The sequence below is a fragment of the Meriones unguiculatus genome, chromosome X, assembly GCF_030254825.1.
Source record: "Meriones unguiculatus strain TT.TT164.6M chromosome X, Bangor_MerUng_6.1, whole genome shotgun sequence".
NCBI lineage: Eukaryota > Metazoa > Chordata > Mammalia > Rodentia > Muridae > Meriones > Meriones unguiculatus.
Window position 1 is genome coordinate 50,939,835 of NC_083369.1, and position 26,264 is coordinate 50,966,098.

General features: G+C 37.5%; 1 protein-coding gene across 8 annotated transcripts in view; it reads left to right on the forward strand.

Annotated features, from left to right (window-relative positions):
- Diaph2 (diaphanous related formin 2) overlaps positions 1-26,264 on the forward strand; it is a 980,694-nt gene that overhangs the window by 691,301 nt on the left and 263,129 nt on the right. Inside the window, exon 26 of one of the 8 annotated variants that reach the window (XM_060375362.1) lies at positions 2,107-2,405. The exons of the other annotated variants lie outside the window; for them this stretch is intronic. Coding sequence (XP_060231345.1) covers positions 2,107-2,163 — 57 coding nt within the window. The 3' untranslated portion in view covers positions 2,164-2,405. Of the gene's footprint in view, positions 1-2,106; positions 2,406-26,264 lie in introns of those variants that run through there. 8 annotated transcript variants of the gene reach the window in all.

The following is a 26,264-nucleotide window of genomic DNA, read 5'->3' on the forward strand; positions in this document are numbered from 1 at the left end:
CGTCTGCGGAAACTGGGTAACTTTTCCCGAGACCTTTTCAGGGTGGTGGTATCAGCTGAGTGCTCTGAGATCAGACCAGCCGTTTCCCTCCCTGTGGGTTTGTACCAATAGAGAAACTTAGTCTCTGGTTCCCTGGGGCCCACAGTTCTATCTGGGGCAGCTAATGAGGCATGCAGGCAGGACTCTGTGCCAGCACCTGGGTCCTGGCTCTGGCTCTGAGCTGGCTCCTGGGGTGCCTGCAGAGCCCGAGTCTTTTCCAGGGGATGTCTGGGTGACCTAAGGTCGGTCTCAATCATTTCCTGCACCTTGGGTTTATCTCTCGACTGGAAACCTTAGTCTCTGATGTTGTGGTGCCCACAGTTCAGTCTGGGACAGTGACCAGAGCACGCTGGCGTGGGGCTCTGGGCTGGCGACCAAGCGCTTGGCAGAACCAGAATCTCTTCCGCGGTTTAGCCGGGTGAGTTAAAGCTGATTGAATCCCCCACCGTGGGGTATCCTTTCACCTGGGAAACACAATCACTTGTGTTTTATGGCCATGAGTTCTGACTGCTGTTCACTGTGCTGACCCTGCTGTGCTGCTGATCAGAATGAGAGTTGTCCCGGCGCTGCCATTTTGCCCTCCTTGTGTTTTCTTTATTGATTCTAGTTCCGTTTTCATGTCTTGCACCATTTCCTTCATTCTTTGAATGTGGATTCTTATCTTTCAATGATGCATCTATTTTTTTTATTTGTTTCCTCTTTTATGTGCCTCTATTTGTGTGGCTATATTTGTCTGTATTTCTTTGATGGTTTTGTTCATTTCCTCTTTTTGTGCCTCTAATAACTAGATAAGCTTAGCTTTAAAATAATTTTCTTGTGTTTCTGATGAATTAAAATATCCATTGATTTTGAGGGTTGCTGGTGAAGCCATAATGTCCTGATTTTCGTTGGATGTGTTCTTATGCCGGCCTCTAGCCATCAGATGTCTAGTAGCCTTTATTGTTTGTTCCTGGAGCCTGTATTATAGACTTGGTCCATCTATCTTTTCTGTCTCGAGTATTCTTCAGGAAGATGAGAGAGTTCCCCTTGTTTGAGAGTAGGTGTTGGTGTTCCACATGCAGCTAAAGGAGGAAGGTTTCTGGTGCAACTGTGCAGGAGCACAAGTACAGAAATGTGTGTGGAGGTATTGCCTGCATGGAAGGATGAAGTGTAAGGGAGGAGCACAAGAGCAAGTTGTAGTGTAGGCAGTCTTTGCTCTTTGCAGGCACAGTATCAGTGCATGTGTTCAGCTGCCCTGAATGGCTTAGTGGCCTAGGGAAGAGGCTGAAATCTCATTCAGAATGTCAAACAAGAGAGACATTGGAAATAGGAGAAGACAGGTAACAGGACAGGAACCTTGCACAGGGGGCCTATGAAAGATTCTACTGATCAGGGTATTGTAGCAGATGCTGAGACTCATTGCCAAACTTTGGGCAGAGTGCAGGAAACTTTTTTAAAGAAAGGAGAGAGAGAAAGACCTGGAGGGGACAGGAGCTCCACCAATGGAGCCAAAAACCTTGCGCCCAGGGGTCCCTGCAGAGGCTGATACTCTAACTAAGGACTTTGTGTGGAGAGGACCTCGACCTCTGGTTCAGAAGAAGCCCACAGGGTCCTCATTTTCTAAGTGGGTCCTCTAGTAAAGTGATTAGGTGCTGTCTCTGACATGAACTCAGTGGCTGGCTCTTTAATCAACTCCCTTTGTGGGTTTCAGACTTGCCAGGCCACAGAGAAAGATGATGCAGCCTGTACTCATGAGACTTGGTAGGCTAGAGTCAGATGGACGAAGAGGAGATCCTCCCCCATCATTGGACTAGGGGAGAGGTATAGGGGAAAAAGAGGGAGTGTGAGCAGGACTCTAAAAGACAAGGGACAGAGCTACAGCCAGGATACAAAATGAATAAATTGTAATAAATAATAAATTATAAAGAGAAAAATCTGAGTAGGGGTTCTAGGTTATATCCATGAATGATCCTTGGTTAGAGTATCAGTCTCAGAAAAGGCCCCTGTGCCCATATATTTTGGTTCTGTTGCTCTCCTTGTGGAGCCCCTGTCCTCTCCATGTCTTACTATCTCTCCCTTCTTTCATAGGATTCCCTGCACTATGCCTACTCAGATGTAGCCCATGGAAGCTCAGAGTCCAAGTAGGTTCCCTAGTAAGGGAAATAGGGACTGTCTCTGACATGATTTCAGTGGTTGGCTCTTTGACCACCCCCCATGGGGTAGCAGCCTCGCCAGGCCACAGAAGAGGACAATGCAGCCTATCCTGATGAGACCTGGTCAGATGGAAGAGGAAGATGATCTCCCCTATCAGTGGACTTGAAGAGGGGAATTAGAGGAGATGAGGGAGGGAGGATGGGATTGGGAGGGACTGAGGGAGGGGGCTACAGCTGGGATACAAAGCAAATGAACTATAATTAATATAAAAAAATAAAAATTTAATTAAAAAGAAAAAATCACTAGAGCATAATATGTATATTCCTATATTTACAATAATGATTGTAAATAAATCTTCTAATTATTAAGACTTTTACCAAAAGGGCTATTTAAAATATATTTCCTCGGTGCCCAAAAGGTTTACACTTCTTGAATATATTCTGAGTATCAACAACCATCTGAATGAGCAACATAATTAGACTTTACTTTAACATTTTATTTTTTATTTATTTTATTTTTCATGCCTGTGTTTCTCTGTGTAAGTAAATAAGCTTTTATTTTATATGCATGAGTATTTTGCATGAATGTATGGCTGTATACTACTTGTATACCTGGTGTCTCCAGAAACCTATAAATGGAGTTACAGAGGATTATGAGTAACCATGAAGGTTCTTGAAATTCAGCCTGTGTCCATTAGAAAAGGAGCCAGTCCACATAAGCACCAAGGCATTTTTCTAGGCATAGAGACACTTAATTTTAAGAAGCCATCAACTGTCTTTTGCCATCATCCCCTTAACAAGACCTTGATCTTCTCTGAGTCTAAACTATATAGGAAAATCAAAATGAGCATCTTCATTTAGTTAGACTCAAAAGACTAAGTTGATGATAAACAGAAAATTTCGTCCTTCATTAAAGGCAAATTGAATTTAAAGAGACAAGGGCAAATTTGTACATAAAAAGATTGTGTTTATCTTGATGTAAGAGGAGTTAGTTATTTTGACATATTTTAAAACCTTCCTCTCTCAAGCTTTTGGCATTTAAAGGGATCGATCATTGGTGTTTTGTAAGAAAAACAACAACAAATGGTGGCCTTAATAAGAAACCAAGTAGTTTTGTTTAACCAAGCAATTTCTTAGCCAGTAATAAAAATCGTTGTCTAGAATCTTATCATGTCTAAGTCTCTATTAGATGCCTCATACATTTATTTCTCTTTGCTTCGCCAATAAAATGCTAATCTATACTGTAAAAATTACCTTGAGAAACTGCAAGATCCTGATGTGTGTAAAAATAATCTTTTATTCTCCTGGGTTAATTTTTGTCTCCAAGGCTTATTGCCTCTTTCTGCTACCCTAGGCCTAATCCTGGAAGTTTCTAGCCTCTATACAATCTAATCTAAACCTGGAATGTTTTCAGCTTCTGAGAGTTACTGCTGAATAAGAACACCATTTCTGGCTCTTTCTGAACTCTGGCTGGCTGTTTCAACTGAGCTGTTCTGGCTCAAACTCTGCTCCAAGCTAATTGATTCAAACTGGCTTCTTTCCACTTTTGACTGAATTGTTCTGCTTGGTCTAAAACTATCTTTAGCAATCTGTTCTAATCTTCTGGTTCCTTCTCATTCTCTGGCTCATCCTGTCCTCACCTGTGTCTAGCTTGTTCTCTAGTCAGCCTGTCTCTCTAAAACTCTCCCATAAAAACTTCCTTTGAATTTCACAAATTGTGCTACCAAGAAGTTATCTCCTGCAATCCTCTCAAACTCAACCAAACTGCCTGAACAGAACTGAGAGATATATCTACATGTCTTTGTATCCTTGGTACTGGAATTAAAGGTGTGTACCACACCACACCTGAACCTAAGTTTCTCTTTACCTGGAACTTCCTCTCTACCAAGCTGGCCTTGTATACAGAGATATGCTTGCCTCTATCAACTAGGTTTAAGGTGTTGCTGTATTCTAGCCAGAGTAGCGGTGCTGCTGGATTAAAATTTCTCTACGGATGTGCCTCTTGGATAATTTAGTTTTCTTTGCAAGTTAAAGGTTTCTAAGCTACTTAGGAATTCAGAGCAGGTTGCCTTAGTAACAATAATCCAAACATTCCAAATAATCTCTTCTCCCCCATCTTCAAACTGAACTCAAACTCCTACAAACTGTATTCCCATGGGCACACCTGGATTTACCACATACATGCATATATGTTGACATTATGTTATCTATGGTTACCCTTTGACATTTGCTCACAAACCAGCTAGGGGATATATTCTAGAATGATGAGAATATATCTTTGAAAACAAACAGAAGTTTCTGTCTCTCCCAATTTGCCTTATATTGTTCCAGTTCCCAACTTGACAAGATTTTCTGGTTTCTTTTCTTTTTTCCCTGATAAAGCTGTCTGCAGTTGCCTTCCCTGAAAAAAAAAAAAAAAAAAAAAAAAAAAAAAAAAAAAAAAAAAAAGCCTGCATATGGAACAAAGGTCCAAGGATGCAGTCTCTATTGAGCCAATTTTTGCTGTGAATCCTTTACTCCATATGTAGTCATTATTCATGGGAAACTTCATAAAAACAGTTCCTTTTCCTTCTCTCCTGATCCCATTCTCCTTAGAGGCTTTGAAGAATGTTTTAAATCTTGGATACCTAATAATACATAATACCATATGCCTCTTCACTGCCCTATTTCCTCTCTTTTGTTCAGTCATGTAAGCTTATATCTTCCTTTTTACAGAAGCCTTCATAAATAAAATACCAACATAAATCCTGCCATGCAAATAGATCCCTAAGGGCCTACTATCTCCCTCTAGTTAATTACATACACTCAGATAATTCCCTTTGAGCTCACCCAGGACCACCCTAGTATGATGAGCAGGTGCTGTCTCTGACATGAACTCAATATCTTACTCTTTGATCACCACCCTTTTGGGGGTGCAGCCTTGCCAGGACACAGAGGAAGACAATGCAGCTAGCCCTGATGAAACCTGATATGCTAGGGTCAGTTAGAAGGGGAGAAGATCTGCCCCTATCACTGGACTAGGGGAGGGGCTTAGGGGAAGAGGGAGGGTGTGTGGGACTGGAAGGAGATGAGGGAGGTGGCTACAGCAAGGAGTAAATTGTAATAAATAATAAATTAAAGAAAAGAAAAGAAAACCACAACAGCATAACATGTATATGCCTAAATAGTTACAATAATGATTATAAACAAATCTCACCTAGTTATTAAAGACTCTTACCAGAGGGACTATGTAAAATATATTTCCTCAGTGCTCAAAAACTTTACACTTTTTGAATATATTCTGCTCTTAAATTTCAAATATAGTATCAAAAACCATCCAAATGAGTAGTATAAAGAAACTTTATCTTAAAGTTTTATTTTATTTTATTTTTCAAGACTGGGACCTCCTTAGCTACCTAGCCTTTGGTTTATTTTGATCTATTCCAACTCTTTAAAAATAGGAGATCCATGTAAAATATATGGTGACTCTATTAAGTAAAATGTTTGACCAGAATTCCTCATTCCCCAGCTGTGTCAGAAAGATTAGAGCTTTTGATATACAGCTATCATTTACCTTTTCTTTTACTTTGGGCTGGAAATGGATGTCCTATTTTTTTCATGATATGATTGCTCCTTCTATTAAAAAAACCTAACCATTGTGTCATAAAGAACTAAAGAACTATGTAGTAACAATACACATAGTTTAAAGAAAACCCAAATTCTCCAACATCAATTGTTTCAAAATATATGTATATATTTTTTTCATTAATATTACAAAAATAGTATCATAAATGTTTCTAAAAATTGTCAGAATTGTATATGACAAACTAAATTTTCCCTTTAAACATTGAAGCCCATATTATAGTTTACTCTAAAATTATTGACAAAATCAAAAATGCTTTCTTTTCCTATTCAGTAAGAATTAGAAGTGCTATACAAAATGCAGTATGTTTAATTTTGGCAATATATTGTATAAAATGTTTCTCACAGCAGTTCCAGTATAAAAAGTTATTTTTGAGCTGTGTCAAAGAAGTAGGAGACTTATAAGATATGAAATACAGGATATAAGCTGGCCTTTCTTAGGGGTTGTGAGACTGGCCAAAGGTACTTTAAGTCCTCTTGGAGGTATCTGTCAAAATATGCCTCCCACTACCTGATCTGGAAAATCCTTGAACTTAATGGAAGCCATTCTACCTCTGAACTTGCTGTGCTTTTTTTTTTATTCTGCTTTGTTTATTCACTAATCAATCTTTAATTAGAAAGCCTCCCTAGCCACTGTGTAAGCTAGTTCGAAGCAGTACTGCTTAGAATCATGCCTACTGAGCAATTTTTATCTCCTTCTTTTTCTTTTCCCCTGCATCCTACCTCCTCCAGCTGTTCATCAACTTGTTCAAATCACTTCCTCCATGCAGGCCACCACAGCAGTCATCCATCTTCTTAGTCCCAGTGTGTACTGCTGTAATTACCCTGGTATGGCTCAAGTACAGAGCTAATGACTAAACATATGTATGGATGGTTTGACGAATTCAGAAAACAATAAATGAACCAAAACAGCTAAAGATAAGAAGTTGAAAATTCTTTCCCTCTGAAAGGACACTCCAGTGGAAACAGAGTGAACTGGGATATTACATGAGGAAAAACACATAAGCTCAGAGCAGAGATATGTTCATCCTGTTGGATATAAGAAAGGCTCTGAGTAGGGGGCACATGCAAAAAAATATGTACAGTCAGATTTTTTGTTCCTTTAAAACCAAAGAAGTTCTCTTCTTTTATTCTCCTCAACCTCCTTTTGATGTTTAAATTTAGTGGTAAATATATATTATTTCCTAGAGCTCCATGCTGAGTTCAAATTGGAAAAACAACAATTTTGTTACCAAAAAAGTAGTTATCAATTAATTATTACGACCTAGAGGTTTTCCACCATATGTTAGATGAGCAGTAACAACGCTTCAATTAATTCTTACAGACTGACAGCTGTACTGAACAATAGGGCAATTGAGGCAGATTATCTAGCAAAAAAAAAAAATCCCAAATGACTGATTTATACAGTATTAATTTAGGTCAGTGGAGTTCATCCAAATGTGATTTTGTCTTCCAAGGAACATTTGGCAAGATCTAGAGACTTTTTTTGGTTCTCACAAATAAGGAGTAGGTACTAATGCCATCTGGTGGGTAAAGCCCATCACATGATAAATGCCAGTAATATGCAAAATGGTCTCCCTCATCACAGAAATATCAGTATGGCTGAGTCAAAACTGTTCGAAGGTTATCTGCTAAGGATTTTTGTTTATATTAATTATCATTCAGACAATCCAAATTCACAGGCAAAATTTGTACTAGATAAATTCAATGTCCTTGGACATACTGTTTTAGGTACTATTATTTTCTGTATTATTGAAAATATCCAGGTTCAGGTGGTTTTAAAATATTTTTTCTTATCAGACATGCATATAAATTGAAAGAAAATTATAATAGATAATCAAAATTTGAAAAGCTTGGTGTTTTGCTCCAAAATACAATCACTATTAACACTTTGACATGTATATTTCCAGGCATGCATATATGTCTTAAAGTGAATTTATTTGCCTTAAAATAGGCAGACTGTATCATGAAAACTTAAATCCTAAAATTTTTTAAATGACCATACCTGTGCGGCAATGTCCATCAGAATTCAGTGGATATTGCTGTTGGTGATGACTTCAGTTGAGATAAAAAGTGTTATTTGGCTCATTTGATGGTGTATTTTTACCAACACCTGCTGATAATCAGGGCCATTGTAAGCCACCTGTAAATAGAACACTAAAATTCTGCTTTCTCTCTTTGTTTTTTACACTATAGACCCATCATGTTTCCTCAAGGCAAGGATCTTTAAATCAATAATTGGTGGCTGGTAACCTGGGCCTGTTCAGAATAGCATTGACTTAGCACTCTGTTATCAATACCTGCTGTGTCCTTTGATTAAAACTAATACATACCTAACTACAGTGTCTGTCTGTTCATAAATGAAAACTATTTATACTATAAAAATTTGTAATTACAAAAAAATTTCCTAACAGAAATGATGCTGTGATTTAAAATGAGAACAAGTAGGCGGAGAGATGTCTCAGAGGTTGAGACCACTCACTGTTCTTCCAAAGGTCCTGAGTTCAATTCCCAGTACAACCACATGGTGGTTCATAACCATCTATATTAATATTTGTTGTGCAGGCAGAATGTTGTATAAATAATGCATAAATCTTTTTTAAAAATAAATAAAATAAAATAAAATGAGAACACTCTTTCTAAAGTTTGTCTATGAGTCTCAGTATCTTCTTCAATACCCTGGTTGGTAGAGTCTTAGAGGTCCTCTGTGGAAGGCTCCTGTACTGTTCCTATCTTCTCCTACTTCCGATGTCTATCCTGTTTGTCCTTCTGAATGAGGATTAAGCATCTTCCCTAGAGTCCTCCTTGTTGTTTAGCTTCTTTAGAACTATAGATTTTAGTATGTTTATCCTATATTATATGGCTAATCTCTAAGTACCTGGATCCATGGGAGCCTGCAGAGATTGATACTCCAACCCAGGAATATACATGGAGAGGACCTAGGCCGCCTATTCAAAGGAAGCCCATAGGTTGATCAGTTTCCAAGTGGGTTCCTTTGTAAGGGCTACAGGGGCTATCTCTGACATGAATTCAGTGGCCAGCTCTTTGATCATCTTCCTTTGGGGAGGGGGGGTGTGCAGCCTTGACAGGCCACAGAGGAAAATGATGTAACCAGCTTTGATGAGACCTGATAGGCTAGGGTCAGATAGATGGGGAAGAGGTTCTCCCCTATCAGGGGACTATAGAAAGGGCATAGGGGGAGAAGAGGGAGTGTGGGTTGGACTGGGAGGAGAGGGCTCCAGAGGGGATACAAACTGAATAAATTGTAATAAATTAAGGAAAAAGGAAAAAGGAAAGGAAAGGAAAAAGGGAAGGGAAGGGAAAGGAAAGAGGAAAGGAAAGAGGAAAGGAAAGAGGAAAGGGAGGGGGAGAGGATGGAGGAAGGGAATAGAAGGGGAGGGGAGGGGAGGGAAGAAGGAAGAGAAAGGAAAGGAAAGGGAAGGAAGAGAAAAGAAGGAAGGAATGAAGGGAGGAAGGAAGGAAGGAAGGAAGGAAGGAAGGAAGGAAGGAAGGAAGGAAGGAAGGAAGGAAGGGAGGTAGATGGTGAGATTTAGTCCCACTCCTGACTCAGCTCTGCAGGGTTTATTGGCTGTGCTCTCCTAGTTGTTTCTGACCCAACTGGGCTAGGCTGCTGGGGAACAGGCAGAAAGATCTCTAATCCTAGAGCTCCTCCAGTGCTCCACAGGCCTCTTTTGGGAGGAGGACACAGGGTGATGAGAGTGAGCACCACTAGTTGCTGACACCAGAAAGATGTCCACAGGATGTTGAGTGTGGTATCCAGGATTTAAAACCAGGAGCAGCTAGTACCCAGAAGGTGTCCACAGGACTGTGAGAGTAGGCGCCTGGGTTTGGAGCCTAATCCTCAGTACAGGAAGATACTCACTCCACAGGCAGTGAGAGTGAGCATTCAAGGTCTGATCCTCCATGGACTGGTCCCAGGAAGGTGTCCACAGAAGGTGGGCTTGGGTGAGTAGCCTAAAACTGAGAGGTGCCACTGCCTAGGAAAGTGTCCACAGATGGTAGGTTTGGGTAAGGCTGCAGGGTAGAGCCACATGTGCACTGATGCTGGTCCCAGAAAGGTATCTGCAGATAGTAGGTTTGGACGGGTGGCCTAGGGCTGTGAAGCCCCAGGCAGTATTAGCTGGGTGGCCTGAAGGCAGAAACACAGAAGTCAGGGTTTGGGGGTCCACAGTATGGCCTGCCACCTTGCTTGCTCTCACTGCTAATCTGCTATTCAAATACCCTGTGTGGTCGGTGATGCCATCTAGGATCTCTGCTTTAGTGTTTTTATATTTGAAAATAATTGCTTTCTCTTGTCTTTTGAACTGGCTATCATGTTTTCGTGTTTGCTCTTTTTCTTACTGTTTTGGAATGCTTTTCACAGTTAAATGAAAGAAAACATGATACAAATTCTCTGAAGAATATACTTTTGCTTTCTTACATAACAGGAAATATGGGAAAAAGGCAGTTGATTCAGTAGCTTGCTGATGTCTGTAAACAAAGATTTTTAAAAATGTCTGTTTGTCACTCTGGGAAGTTGGCATTTAGAAAGTGGTTACCTAACCTAGGCATCACACGGACATACCCTAATAGCTTATATTATATATTTACATTATATACTACCAAGACTTTTCCCTTTCTAATTGGAGAGGAAAAAAAAAAAAAAAAACTTCCAGAAGCAGCTATGAAGGGTTTTTTGTTTGTTTTTTTGTTTTTTGTTTGTTTGTTTCTTCAGCTGATGTTGGCCAAAATTGCGTGATAGCCAGTGTTGTTAGCATTGGACCTACGGGAAGCCAATCACTTTTTAAAAGATTCCAAATTCATTAAGGAGATGTTAGATTACCCTGTAGCTAAAATGATTCTCCTCCCTGAATGTGTGGCTACACAGAATTTGCAATAAGCCCAGGACAATGCTATGCTAGCTAGGACAAAGGCTGGTATTAGATTAATTGGGCACAAAAATAAATTGCTGCCAAGTATTATTAAAACTTCTGAATTGCCAAAATAGAAATGAATGTATTATATTATTAAAAAAAAACACACTAGTGAATGTTTAAATACTTAAAATAATACGTCTTGGGAAATATGCAAATAGAAAGCATGAGATATTTGCTTTCTCAATATCCCTCTGTGTTTATCTTCAGCAGAAGTTAGTTCTGATTTTCTAACTTGCTTGCTCCCTTTTTCTCATTCACTCAACTATTGCTTATTGTGTCTTTACTTGTAAAGGCACTTATTTGGGCCTAGACACTTTGGCTTTCATTTTCTTCAGTATGTTAAAATATAAAAAGCCAAAAAAAAATAAAAATAAAAAAAAAAAACCAACTAACCAACCAAACAAACAAAAAAATCTGCTTTCATGGGCTGTGATTTATTAGGGCCTAAAGTGAGACAATAAACATAAGCAAAGAAATGATTCTCTGTCTTAGAATGTAGGTGCTGTGGAAAGGAAAAGCATGCCAAACAGAATAGCCAGCTAATAATAGATGAACATTTTCTCCATCAGTTAGATAAAAAGTTCCATTGAATAATCTGCATTTTTATAATAATTTTTATTTTTATATTAATCACAGGTTATTTACTTTGTATCCCAGCTGTAGCCCCCTCCCTCATTCCCTCTCAATCTCACCTTCCCTCCCTATTCTCCCTGCCCTTTTCCAAGTCCACTGATAGGGGAGGACCTCCTACCCTTCCATCTGACCCTAGCTTATCAGGTCTCTTCTGTAGCCTAGCAAGGCTGCTCCTCCCTCGGGGTGGGGTGGGGGTATTGTGTCAAAGAGCTAGCCATTGAGCTCATGTCAGAAATAGTCCCTGTTCCACTTACTAGAGAACCCATTTGGATACTGAGCTATATATATATATGGGCTATATCCGAGCAGGGGTTCTAGGTTATATCCATACATGGTCCTTCGCTGGAGAAACAGTCTCATGAAAGACCCCTGTGCCCTGATATATTTGCTCCTTGTGGAGCTCCTGTCCTCTCCTGGTCTTACTAATTCCCCCTTCTTTCATATGATTCCCTGAACTCTGCCAAAGGTTTGGTTATGAGTCTTAATATCTGCTTTACTGCTAGGTAGACTCTTTCAGAGGCCCTCTGTGGTAGGCTCCTGTCCTGTTACTTGTTTTCTCCTACATCCAACGTCCATCCTATTTGTCTTTCTAAGTGAGGATTGATCATCTTACGTCGGATCCTCTTTCTTGTTTATCTTCTTTAGGTGTATAGATTTCAGGATATTTATCCTGTCTTATAGGTCTATATAAGTGAGTATATACCATGTGTGTCTTTCTGCTTTTGGGATACCTCACTCAGGATGTACATTTCTAGGTTCCACCATTTGCCTGAAAATTTCATGATTTCCTCGTTTTTAATTGCTGAGTAATATTCCATTGTGTAAAAATACCACAATTTCTGTTTCCATTCCTCAACTGAGGAACATCTGGGTTGTTTCCAGGCTCTGGCTATTACAAATAAAGCTACTACAAACATGGTTGAGCAAATGTCCTTGTTGTGAAATTTTGGATATATGCCTAGGACTTGTATAGCTGGATCTTGAAGAAACACTATACCTAATTGTCTGAGAAAGCTCCAGATTGATTTCCAAAGTGGTTGTACAAGTTTGCATTCCCTCCAGCAATGCAGGAGGGTTCCCACCTCTCCAGCATGTGTTGTCACTTGAGTTTTTGATCTTAGCCATTCTGATGGGTGTAAGGTGAAATCTCAGGGCCGCTTTTATTTGCATCTCCCTGATGGCTAAGGACATTGAGCATTTCTTTAACTGTTTTTCTGCCATTCTATATTCCTCTACAGAGAGTTCTATGTTTCACTCTGTGCCCCATTTTTAATTGAATTACTTGATTTGTTGCTTTTTAACTTCTTGAGTTCTTTATGTATACTGGCTATTAGCCTTCTATCAGATGTAGAGTTGGTGAAGATCCTTTCCTAGTCTGTAGGCTGTCATTTTGTTTTGAAGACAGTGTCTTTTGCTTTACAGAAGCTTTTCAGTTTCATGGGGTCCCATTTATTTATTGTTAATCTTAGAGCCTGTGCTGTTGGTGTTCTGTTCAGGAAGTAGTCTCCTATGCCAGTGAGTTCTAGAGTCTTCCTCACTTTTTCTTCAAACCGATTTAATGTATCTGGTTTTATGTTGAGGTCTTTGATCCACATGGACTTTAGTTTTGTGCAGGGTGATAAATAGGGATCTATTTTCATTTTACTGCCTATAAACCTCCAGTTGGACTAGCACCATTGGTGAAGAACCTGTCTTTTTTCCATTGAATGGTTTTGGCTTCTTTATCAAAAATCAAGTTTTCATAGGTGTGTGGGTTTATTTCTGGGTCTTCTATTCGGTTTCATTGTTACACTATTCTGTTTCTATGCCAATGCCATGCAGTTTTTATTACTATTGCTCTATAGTACAGCTTGAGATCAGGGATGGAGATACTTCCAGATGATCTATTGTTGTACATGATTGTTTTGGAAATTCTGTTTTGTTTTGTTTTTTGTTTCTCCATATAAAGTTGAGAATTTTTCTTTCAAGGTCTGTAAAGAATTGTGTTGGTACTTTGATGGGAATTGCATTGAGTCTGTAGATTGCTTTTGGCAGAGTGGCCATTTTCATTATGTTAATCCTACCAGTCCATGAACATGGAAGATCTTTCCATCTTCTGAATTCTTCTTCAATTTCTTTCTTCAGAGACTTGAAGTTTTTCTCAAACAGGTCTTTCACTTGCTTGGTTAGAATCACCCCGAGGTACTTTATATTATTAGTGGCTATTGTGAAGGGTGTTGTTTCCATAATTTCTTTTGTCTTTGGTATACAGGAGGCTTCTGTTTTTTTTTTGTTTTTTTTTTTTTGCTTTTATATCCAGCTACTATGCTGAATGTGTTTATCAGTTGAATGAGTTCTCTGGTTGAATTTTGGAGGTCACTCATGTATACTATCATATCATCTGCGAAAAGTGATACTTTGACTTCTTCCTTTCTGATTTGTATCCCCTTGATCTCCTTTAGTTGTCTTTTTGCTCTAGCTAGGACTTCAAGTACTATGCTGAAGAGATATGGAGACAATGGGCAGCCTTGCCTTGTCCCTGATTTCAGTGAGATTGATTTAAGTTTCTCTCCATTGAGTTCAATGTTGGGTATTGTAGGCTTGCTGTGTATTGCCTTTACTATATTTAGGTATCCCTTGTATCCCTTGTATCCCTGATCTTTCCAAGACTTTAAACATGAATGGGTATTGGACTTTGTCAAATGCTTTTCAGCATCTAAGGAGATGATCATGTGGTTTTTCTCCTTCAGTTTGTTTATGTGGTGGATTACATTGATGGATTTCTGTATGTTGAATTACCCTTGCATGCCTGGGATAAAGCCTACTTGGTCATGGTGGATGATATCTTTTATATGTTCTTGAATTTAGTTTACAAAATTTTATTGAGTATTTTTTCATTTTAAATGAAGATTTTCATTTCATGTTATAAATTTTCCCTTAAACACAGATATCACTAAATATCTCTGTTTAGGTAGCTCTATTGATTACAATTAGGTAACTTTCCTATGTACCCTGTATATATGTATCCTATGTGGCATAGAAGTATAGATGAATTCTATCAATTCAGAAGAAGAATCCTGCCAAGGCTTCTGTCCTTTGGTGTAAGTAATTCTAACACTATTTTCTGTCATCTAGAGGATATGTAAATTAGAACTTACCTACTAACATGCTACAGGTCCTTCTTTTAGACAAAGGTTAAAGTTAACAATGGAGGAAAAACATGAAAATAAAGTTATACTTTTCCTAATGTCTTTTATAAATCCTTTGCTTTCATCAATTACACATTTAAACCTTTTCTTTATTAATAGAAAATAAAGCAAAAACAGTACTTTGCTAGTACAAGTAGTAATTTAAAAGTACAGTTTCATTCTCTGCATTTGCTTTTCTATCAATATGGCCAAAATTTAGGACGTTAGGCATTAACATCTCCAAATGGATTTCTTGACGAGAAGCTCTGACAAAAAGTGAGATGTATAGGAAAGCATGTATGGATGTAAAAGCACATTTTAGTGTCAAAAGAATGAAAAATTATAAGTAACTTAAAAAGATATTGAGTTCATCTTGAATTCCTTTCCCGTGGTCTTTGTTCACTGCTGTAAGTGAATTGTTATGTAAACTAAAGTAGTAGTAATGTGTCACTCATTTAGTATTACATATGTCCCCTTTAAATCCAGGAAAGTGCTTCAATTCAGTAGAACAATTCTGTCAAGAACTTCTTACATTACTATCAGCTGAGGGAGGAAATACTTGAGGCAGCCTTTCTTGTACCTCTGAGAGAACACCCACCGTATTTGTGGCTTTCTTATCTTTCTGAGTCTGGAATTCTCCTCTTTCCAAAAATTCTTACCCTGTTGTGGTCTGGTAATGCAGTTTTCAGATATTCACTTTTTAAAATGGCCTTGATTTTAATATAGATCAGAAACAGGAAAATGAACATCCTATGGGCAAATTTAGCCTTCCATGTGTTTTTGTAAATAAACTTATATTGGTGCACAGCCATGCTCATTTTTTGTCCATGCCTGCTCTCCACTAGAGTGTAAGGACTGTGTGGCTAAGAGAAAGACTACCTGATACACAAAGCTAAAAATAGAAACTACTCCTCTAAATTCCATTTAAAAGTATGTAGGCATTGGAGAGATTGCTTTCCTAGGATGTAGAAAGCTCTGGGTTCAATTTTTATCACTTATTAAAAATTAAATTTGAAACCCAAAAGTAAGGATACAAGAGGAAATTTTCATAAGTAGTTCATAGAAACCAGATAATCTCTTGAGTTTTACCATTCAAGTTCAATTCCTCTTAAGAATCGGGATCACTTTTAATTATATGGGAACTTCCAATTTTCTTGTCAGAGAGATCATTTTTGCTGGTGAGTTCCCATTTGCTTCAGGTGACATTTACTTTATATAGTGCCCCTTAGCATAAATTCTGTATATATCTTGCATGTTAAGTATAATGCCTATAGAGATGGCATGGGGCCTACCACGTGATACTGCAGTCTTGCTCATTTTATAGTACTTATACCGCATACTCTTAGATGGAGATAAAGGGAATTTGGTGCCTTTAGTGTAACAAGTGTGTAGTAAATGGTTCATACTCCATCTGCACCCTATTTGATATTACAACATAGTATACATACATTGTTAACCTCCAGAACAATCAGTTTCCACAATGAAGATATTATTTCTTAGTCTTGTTTTTCAGTAAAAATATATATCCTGGAGTTAGAGAGAGGTGATTAGGTAAGACATGTAAGAGGTATGATTTCATAAGATGATAATATCACCACTTGTAAGGAAGACCATAGTCTCCTTACTTCAATCTTAAATACAAACTTTGCTTTGGGTATGACAATATTAACAGTTTGATTGAAATATTGCAAAATGTTTCTGGGTAGCACATATTCCACTGATTTCTATGTTTTTCTAAGTTGCAATATTATTCTTCAGTTCTAGATTCAAATTTATTTTTTTGCCTGATATATCATGCTAGAATCACTATAACAACCACAAACTCAGTGTATTCCAAAGATAATTTTTTGTTACAGATTTTCCTAACAAGCTTCTATATTCTCTTTGGTGAATGACACAACCTCTAATCTTAGTTTTCCTCAATACTGACACCTCTTCAGTCTCCAATGCATGTTGTTTATGCTTTAAAATATTTCTCAAATCTATCCTTTCTCCTCCTTTTAAATACCTCAGTTTCAGTATTCATCATCTCTCCCATATATTACTGCAATATTCTTTCACTTTCTTGAATTTATTGTTATTACTATCCAATCTAACATCATGCTGCTTTAAGATATATTTTCCAAACTATAGATATCTTTTTTAATTTTATTTTTTTATTAATTAAATTTTATTCATTTTGTATCCCCCCATAAGCCCCTGCCTCTTCCCCTCCCGATCCCACCCTCCCTCCCTCTTCTTCACGCATGTCCCTCCCCAAGTCCACTGATAGGGGAGGTCCTCTTCTCCTTCTTTCTGATCTTAGTCTATCAGATCACATCAGGAGTGGCTGCATTGTCATCTTCTGTGGCCTGGGAAGGCTGTTCCCCACTCAGGGGGAGGTGATCAAAAAGCAGGCCAATCAGATTATGTCAGAGGCAGTCCCTCTTCCCATTACAATATAACCCATTTGGGCACTGAAGTGCCATGTACTACTTCTGTGCAGGGGTTCTAGGTTATCTCCATGAATAGTCCTTGTTGGAGAATGAGTCTTTGGGAAGTTCTCTGCATTCAAGTTTTCTGGTTCTGTTGCTCTCCTTGTGGGGTTCCTGTCCTCTCCAGCTCTTACTATTTCCCACATCTTACATAAGATTCCATGCACTCTGCCCAACAGTTGGCCATAAGTCTCAGCGTCTGCTTTGATAGTCTGCAGGGCAGAGGCTTTCAGAGACCCTCTGTGGCAGGTTCCTAGGTAGATATCTTTAGGGTAGCTCTCTTTTTAAAACTTTTCAGTGACTGCCCATAGTTTAAAAGTAGCATTTGAAAGCCTTTAGAAATCTAAGTCACTCAGTCAGTGTTCTGAGTATAGGATGCCATCTATTGTAGCTTACTATTTCTGTGATAGATGCCATGATCACCCACCCAGGGGTGGTACTGCCCACACTGGGCTGGGCCCTCCCATATCAATCATTAATCCAGAAAATGCCCACAGGCCAGTTTGATGGAGGCAGTTCCTCAATTGGCTTTTCCTTTTTATCCAGGTACTCTCATTTGTATCAAGTTGACCAAAACTAACCAGCACATCATCATACTCACAACTTGTCTTCCACTTGGAACAGACATTGTTCTTCAAGATTCTATTCAATGGCTACTTTTTCTGTTATGTCTTGCTTACTGCTTTTGTGGAACTTTGTGCAACATAGAGAATTAATTGCTCACTGTTTTGTATGTTCAAATTGCTTTATGGATATAGCTGTCTTCACAGGCCACACATAATTATTGATGGGATATATACCTGCATTGTGTGTGTGTGTTGTGATAGCTTCCCTTTATAGCACAGACTGGCCCTGAACCTACTCTATTTGTTAAGAGTAGTATCTAAGGTAGACCTTCAACTAATGGTGTACCTCCTTCCTCAGTTTGCCAAATGCTAGGATTAGAGGAGCTAACCAGCAAACTCTTCCTTAATCCCAGCCTCTTTTATCACTGGAGCTTCCTATCTTTCTAGTTTTGTAAATCTTGCCCTCTTCTAAAATACTATGAAGGAAACAATGATCACGATATCTCTCTAGTTCACTTGAAAAAAAGTGAAATAGTAATAAGGTAAACATTATAAAGTCTAGGTATTCCTTATTACTTAGTTATAAAGAGTGTCAGAGTGTCCATTTTACCTTCAGTATACTTAAATATAAACACAAAATGGCGAAAGTAACACTTGATATTTCATTGTACTAGAATATCCATGATAGTTTGTTGAGAGATTCACACTGAAAGGAGTCAAGTCTAAAATATGACATTTATTATTGCAAAATTTTGTACAAAATATAAAACCCAGTGTGTCTGTAAGTTCCCTAAATCTTCATGCAAGTTATTTGTCCAACATGTCAAAAGTAATGGCAAAAATCCCTCTCTACCAATAAATAAGGCAACTTAGACAAGATTCATAGTGAGGCCTGAAAATTCCTCTATAAATAATGACAAATTACCTCAGGATGAGGAAGGTCAAGGAGAGGGCATTAGATCATTAGCATAGTAAGCAAAAAATATTTCCATCACTAAGTAAGCAGTGCTATTCAGCCAAATCTAGGTCATGATCAAAGATATAATCACAAGTGAAATGTGTTTTACATTGTGGAATGTAGTTAGAGTTTGCATATACAGATGGAATGGCTTGCTTCCCAGAATGCAATCACTAGTATATAACAGTACCCTTATTATTTCTAGTTTGAGAGAGATGATTCTGAAGCAAAATGTCTCTGGTTCTGACCTGAATCTCATTCAAACTCAGTTAGAAAGAATTCATAGTATATAGTTCGCAGATATTTTTATGACTGATCAACTCTCTTAGCCATAGCATTTCTTGCTCAAGATGTCAAAAACAGACAAGAAATTGTATTTTAATTTTATTTTTTCTATTTTTAAATAATGACTCAGGCACATATACGTATGGAAACAAAATATACTAGACTAGAAATGGAAGAATTTTCTAAGGGTTTATTTCATGACTTGGACTTCTAGCATTTTTTCTATACCTTTTTGTAGCTAACTAGGTAATTTTTCTAATCATTTTCAACCATCTGTACAGTAGTATTCTTTTTTAAAGTTTCTTCTTAAAATATAATTTCAGAACCTAATATTCCGACTTCTGGAAGCTCTCCAGTAAACCTCCCCATAAGTTAGTTGCCATATCATGTCCATGGATATAGTTCTGTTCTTTAATCTTTTATAGTTTGTTCTTGAGATCAAATACCCATCTTTTATTTGTGGTTTGTAACTTCCAAATTTTGATAATTTTTGTTAATTCTCATCCAGATTTCTTTTCATATTTGGATGTACTCCTTAAACAGTGAGATCCTAGTGTCACTGGACTTTATGGTTACTTTACTGGGTTCTTATATCTATTACCCTTCTCCACCCAATCTCTTCTAACCTCCAAACACTAGGTGGGAGAGAAAAAAAGACAGAAGGGAAACAGGCTGTAGATCTCTTTAAGTAACTTCCTGTTGATTAGGGGCTTTGATATTCTTGGGGAAAATTTGATCTTTGCTAACAAGATATCCATTTTCTTCTGCTTTTCTCTTTGGGCACAGTCACTTGACAAACTACAACAAACTGCAACAGCAGGGTGAGAAGTAGCCACCTTTTGAAGTGTCCTCATTCCTCTTGGCCTCTGGCATTTATATCTTATAAGAGTGCACTGAATTCCAAACATAAACTGTCTATAGCTGACAAAAATCGCATCTCTCCTAGAGCATGAGACAAATCATAATGAGCTGCTGTGGACAATCTGAAGCAGCTCCATATCCCAGAACTGGGTATTTTTAAGAAAACAAAAATCATTTCACTATACCTGTCTATATGTGAATTTCCCTCTGCACATGAAGTTGTTCAGCCCATGATTTAAGTTCTTTAAAAAGCGCCACACTACCAATAAAGAAAACTGAAATAAGAATGTAGCTTGTATATTATATGGTAGGCTAGTATTTACACTAAATTAATTGCACAGTTTTCATTAAGAAATAGTTATTGCATGCCTCATCAGTAATAAGTGTTCTGTGCACTTAGCTTATTGTGAAGAGTGCTTATCTAAGTCAGTTCTATGGTGGCTTTTGCCAATAATGCCACTATTCTGAAGGCTGATTCAGGAGGGTTGCTGTGAGTTTAATGCAGTAATAGGCTACATAGTAAGCCCAGCCTGAGCTAGAGTGTAAGACTGTAACTCAAAAATACATAAATATGTACATAAATAAATTATACTGTCCAAAAAGAATATCACACCTGAAGTGAATTATACTATCAGAGAGGCTATCCTTTCAGAAGCTGTAAATGTAGGGAATACTTTTATGAAATAAACTTGCATAAAAGAAATATGTGAACAGACATTTAAATGCATGTGAAATATGTAACCTGTATATTAACATTATATATAAGAAAAGATAAGTGCCTTTTTCAGTGGTCATTGGTGAAACAGCTCTTGGAGTTTCCCATTAAAGAAAAAATAAAATATATAAGGACTTCCATTTCTATCTGTCTTAGTTTGGGTTCCATTGCTGTGATGGACACCATAACCACAGCAACTCTTAAAAAGAAAAACATTTAATTGGGGCTGGTTTACAGTTTCAGAGGTTTAGTTCATTATTATTATGGTGAGGGGCATGATAGCATGCAAGCAGAGATGGTGCTAGAGAAGAAACTGAGAGGTCTGTGACTTGATCCACAGGCAGCAGTAGGAGGGTGTGTGTTATACTGGATGTAGCTTAAGTATAGCAGACTTCCAAGTCAGCCACCACAGTGACCTACTTCCTCCAACAAGAACATACCTCCTAATAGTACCACTCCCTACGGGCTTATAGAGCCAATTACATTAATACTACCATACCTTCTAATTAAATGAAACTATATTTTCTGTAAAAACAATCTACCCGATAATGGCTTAATTTATGGATTATTGTGGCCCATTTTTGCCATATCACCATACTTTCCCATGCTTCATGAGGGCTCTGTTTTTAAAATTTGTGTGTCTTGATTTCCATTCATTATCTACTAGTGTGTGTGTGTGTATGTGTGTGTAAATTACTCTGATTGTTCAGACAGCATCTATAAAGGAAAAGGTGCAACCCCATAATTACATGAAGGACATCTTGCTGTCAATAGTTCAGAAAATAGCACAACAAATCAGCAAACAATCACTTTGTACTTGCAGAAGCAGAGTTGTGACTGGTAAACAAGATAGCTTTGTGAAAAGAAAATTGTCCTCAACCATTTTATTTTACTTCTATGAAAGAATCAGTTCCCTGTAGTCAAAGAGAGAAATTCCATAAGATGTGAATACCTTCCTGGGTGACATTCATTATCAATAATGATTAAAAAGAAGTAGTCAATAAATTCCAGTATACTGGTCTATCTACACAGTTAAGACAGTACCCCATCAGAGTCTGAGAGGTGATTAACATTTCTAGTGCATCTTTCTGTCAAAACACAGTACCATTGCTTCAAGTATGATTCTTTTTTGTTGATTTTCCAGGGAAAACCTTCTGTGATAAACATGGCTAATAATTAAGGAATGAATAAATGACTATTTTCTGCATATCACTGAAGGCAAAAAAAAAAATTCCTAAATAATAGAGTATTTCTGTCTCACTTTCTCTGTCCCTTCTGCCTTTTCTTGTCTTCCCTATCACTCCCCCCACCACCACCAAAAAAAGATAAATGGCTAGATATCCAGAAAGATTTCAAGCATTTCTTTCAAAATAAGATGAGGTAGGTAAAAAAAAATTAGATGTTTCTTCATAATTACAATGAAGTTCAGTTAGAACTAAAATATTACTTAAGGCCATCAAGCAAATAGTATAGAAACAAGGATGGGTACAAAACTAAAGACTCTTGAAGCTTAGTGAAACAGTACTTACCATGTGTTAGGCAATTTGTGATGTATGATGACTTTTTAAAAGAACATACCATAAATGTGTACAGTCAAAGGAACCTTATCTTTCTTATTATCTTTATTGAAAGACAATGACCTTTTCCTAGAATTTTGTGTAATTCCTGTTTTAGAATTATCTAAGTGTTCTGTAGTATATGTTTTCAGTCTTTCCAAGTGCACTTAATCTTGGAAATTTAGGTTGCTGTCATTTCGGGAAATAGACAAAAATGATATTAAACTAAGTTTTATAGAACAATAAATGATAGAACTGAGTAACAAAATTTCTACTTAGAAAGAATGTGAATTTAGGATAATGAAACTGATTTCAGTAGAATCTGAGTTCAGTTTGGAAAGAGGAATTTCAAACACAGGTTAATGCCCTCACCAAAATAAGTTTATGACTTCCAGAAGGTGGCTGTTTGAAAAGAGGTGTGATGATTTCAACAAATATATTGGAACTGATCTTCAAACTTTACAGTTGGACTTTAAAATGTTACAAAACAGATTTTGTATTTTAGAAGAATTTGAGCAACAAAAACTGGTAGGAATGGAACAACATACCTCTTAGGATACTGTTGCAATCCTTGTTTTCTTATTTTGGAGGAAAGCATACCAGAATAGAGAAACCTCTAGTTTAAAAATAATATGCAAAAGGTAGAAAAGACCCAGAGGTATGCCAAGTGTTATTAAATTTAAGGAAAAAGATAACTATGAGGAAGTTTTTATTCTAGAAACTGATAATGAACTGTGTTATTCCTGCATTCAAGAGGTTGAGGCAAAAGGATTGGGCCTGGGATACATATGTGTGTGTGGTATATAGTGTCCCATCACACTATAAACTTAAAAAAAAAAAAAGTCCTGTATGGCACTTGAGGCTTAATTTTATTTTGTGGAACTTGAGTACTCTAATGAGTCCTGAAGTTAAGCTACACCTCTAGAAAAACATTTTAAAGGAAGATTTTGGCTTTGCTTCTTTTACATGACAGTCAATAAACATGACACAGGCTTAAAAACTGACAGCTATTGCTGAGACATAAGGAAGTATTTTCTTTTTACAAGTGATACAGTATCAGAATAGGTTCCTGGGGGAGGTCACCGAACTCTATCTACAGTTTGAGGCCTTGGCTCACTTTTCTTAAGGACAGTTCCTTTTTGGTAAGTCTTACTACTTATCTTATTTGGTAAGAACTTACTACTTATCAAGGTAACTTGATATAGTTATCCAAGTCTCCCCATGCTTCTCAGTATTCCTCACTTGGTCACATTAGAAACTTACTGAGAAGCCAGGGTTGTTGCTTGGTTGTTCATAACTTGCATGGGACCCTGCATTGAATCCTTAGAGCAGAAAACAAAATCTTATTAATTGTGCTGCCTCTTCTAGCTTCTTAGAGACACTATTAAGGCAGTAAACACAGGCCTCAGAACTGTAACTTAACACTGCTATATTTTCCTCCACTCATACTTTCCTCAGATGTTTTTCTATTAAAATATTGTATCTGTCACTTCAAAATTTCATTTTCTTCTTTTAGCTCAAAAAAGTTATAGATTAATTTCCTATAGTCACTCAAAGTACTTCATAAATTTTAATCAAATAGTGGCCCATAGAGACATGTTGAACTCAGTTGTGTTTCTTTCCCAGATGCATAAATGGATGCTCACGTCCTACTACAAAAATGTCTTCTGAAACCTGCAGCATTTGAAAAGCTTTTCCATGCTACAGATTGTAGATTAACTTCTAGCTAATCATAGTTCAGCACTTTAATGGACTGTGACAGGAGAGACAGTTTTTCCTCCAACTTCAGATCACATATTTTTGCAGTTGTAAGGCAAATTTTAAAAGAAGGCCTTGGGGATCATAGCTAACCACCATTATTGGCGCATGACTGCTTTGTAACCAACTGCAAGTTTAATATCCAAGGAGATTTGCACATAACAGTCTTTTTTTCTTTCTTCTTGTTTTAAATAATTTACCTTTGAGATTCTCTTCATGACCATGCTAGTGTGCAAAGATCTGTTTGTCAGTCCTCCAGATATGTACTGCAAGTGAAAGACACATTAATTTTTTATTTGTTTCCTAAGGAGTATGAGCAATGAGTTGGTTGTGCAGAATAAAAGAGGCCTTCTTTGGTGAGAACTTACTTCAATCCACTGCAGCTACCTTCCTCACCTGTAGCACATTAGTTTCTTCCATGAATCTGTCCCCTGCCAAAAGGGGACAAATCAGGTCAAAGAGCTTTTCACATAAACCATCCACAAAAATCTGAAAACATTTTGTCTTAAAACAAAAGGTTACTGAGAAGCTGTATGTATGGTACTAATGCTTGAGGACCCTGTAAGTGTCTCCTTGAAAGCAAAGAGCTCACTTTTGAAGTTAAGGGGAGGGAAGGATGGGGGAGGGGCATGAGGATGGGACTGGAAGGAGAGGAGGGACCGGGCTAGGATTAGGCAGTAAAGTGCTTAAGTAAATGAATGAATGAATGAATAAATAAATAAATAAATAAATAAATAAATAAGTGGAATTAGCATTCATCTTTTCTCTTAACCTTGGAAACGATCTGGGCAGAAAATTGAGCTACATCAGCATGACAAGTCACAAATATCAAGCCTCAGAAACACTAAGCATTGGCATTTCTAACAAAACATGTATTGTCAATGACCCAAAGCCACCAAAGCCATGATTAGAAAGAAAGCCACCACACCAAAGGACCTTAGTGGTTTTTTTCATTGTTGCTATGATTTTTCACAATAAAGAAATATGAGGTGTATGGGGAACTTTGAGTGGAGATGTTTTTGGTAATTTAATGTTTTGAGAACTCCCAGGCTGAAAACTATTATTACGTAAATCAACTGGCTTCAGCTGCTACTTCTCAGAAACTGAAGTATAGAAATTTTAACTAGGTTTTGACCTTTTATGTTCTGAATTCAACATTAGAAAAGAGGGAGACAGAAATAGTTTAAGAGGTTCTGTTGTAAGAGATTGTCAGAGAGGAAGTAGTGGGGGAGTGGAAGGAGGTGTCTGAGAGCTTAGAGGTAATTTGGTTCAAAAGTTCTTGGGGTGCAGCCTTGCCAGGGCACAGAGGAAGATAATGCAGCTGGTCTTGATGAGACCTGATAAACTGGGTCAGATAGAAGAGGAGGAAGTCCTCTCCTATCAGGGGACTAGAGAAAGGGCATAAGAGGAGAAGAGGGAGCGTAGGTATGAATGGGAGGAGACAAGGGAGGGGGCTGCAGCAGGGATACAAAATTAATAAATTGTAATAAATAAATATATAAATAAAACTAGATTTAAAAAAAAAAGTTCAAGCTAAGCAAAGCAGATTGAGATTAATGAGACTGGAGGACGGAGGACAACGTAAAAATAGAAGATAAGGTGAAAGAATTTGTATAGGGTAATAGTATATAAGATTTTGTAGATTTTGGATGGATACTGAATAGTGAAAAATAGATTTTTTGCCAGACAAATGCAGCAGAGTTTCAGTTAAAGGTGAAAAAGAATGTGGGAGAGGGGAGTGCAGTACAGAAAGGAGATTGACAAAGACCAACATTGTCTATAGAAAGTGAGGAATATAAGAATCAAAGAGAAGAGAAAGGTTCTATTTGGTTTCTGAATTACCAGTGGCACATGATACATCTGTGATTCATACCATATTCATACCATACATAGATTAAAGAGCAAGACTCTAAGCATCATCTAGCTATGCTATCAGTATATTTGTTCAGTGTCTATTACTGAGTCACCCTAAGTACTTGAGGAAGCTAATCAAGGTTTCAATTACACCTTTATGTAAGAAAGTTGCACCTCTGTTGCAATTGTAGCTGATTGGTTGATGAAGTATTCATGAGATCTTTCATAAGAGGAACTTTAAAGGTCACTTGTACCATAATAAGTGGAAATCTCTGGGAATGAAAAAGTTTAACAGTATTATAGGGCTTATAAAGTCTTAAGAGACTCTGACTCTTGAAGTCAGGTTGCTGCAGTTGAAAATTCATTGCCCTGAGCATTTGTCATGACTTCCTCAGTACAATATGCCCTTTACGCACAATGAAACTATAGAGGACTATTGTTTGCTATTAATTAAAGAATAATATTTCTTCCTTTCCTTAATTTGACCATGATTGCTACTGAAAATTCTAATCAATGACTGGAATGGTTTCCTCACCCCAACTACCCACAATCATATGATTCTTCAGTTTTTCAGGCAAATCCTGAGAAGATCATACGTAGCTTCTTATTTGTAACCCTGCTGTTATCATTCTAAAGTGAGAGGAAAATCTGCACAAATATGGATCTTAGTTTAATGCTACCTCAGTTATTGAAGTTTTTCATACACAC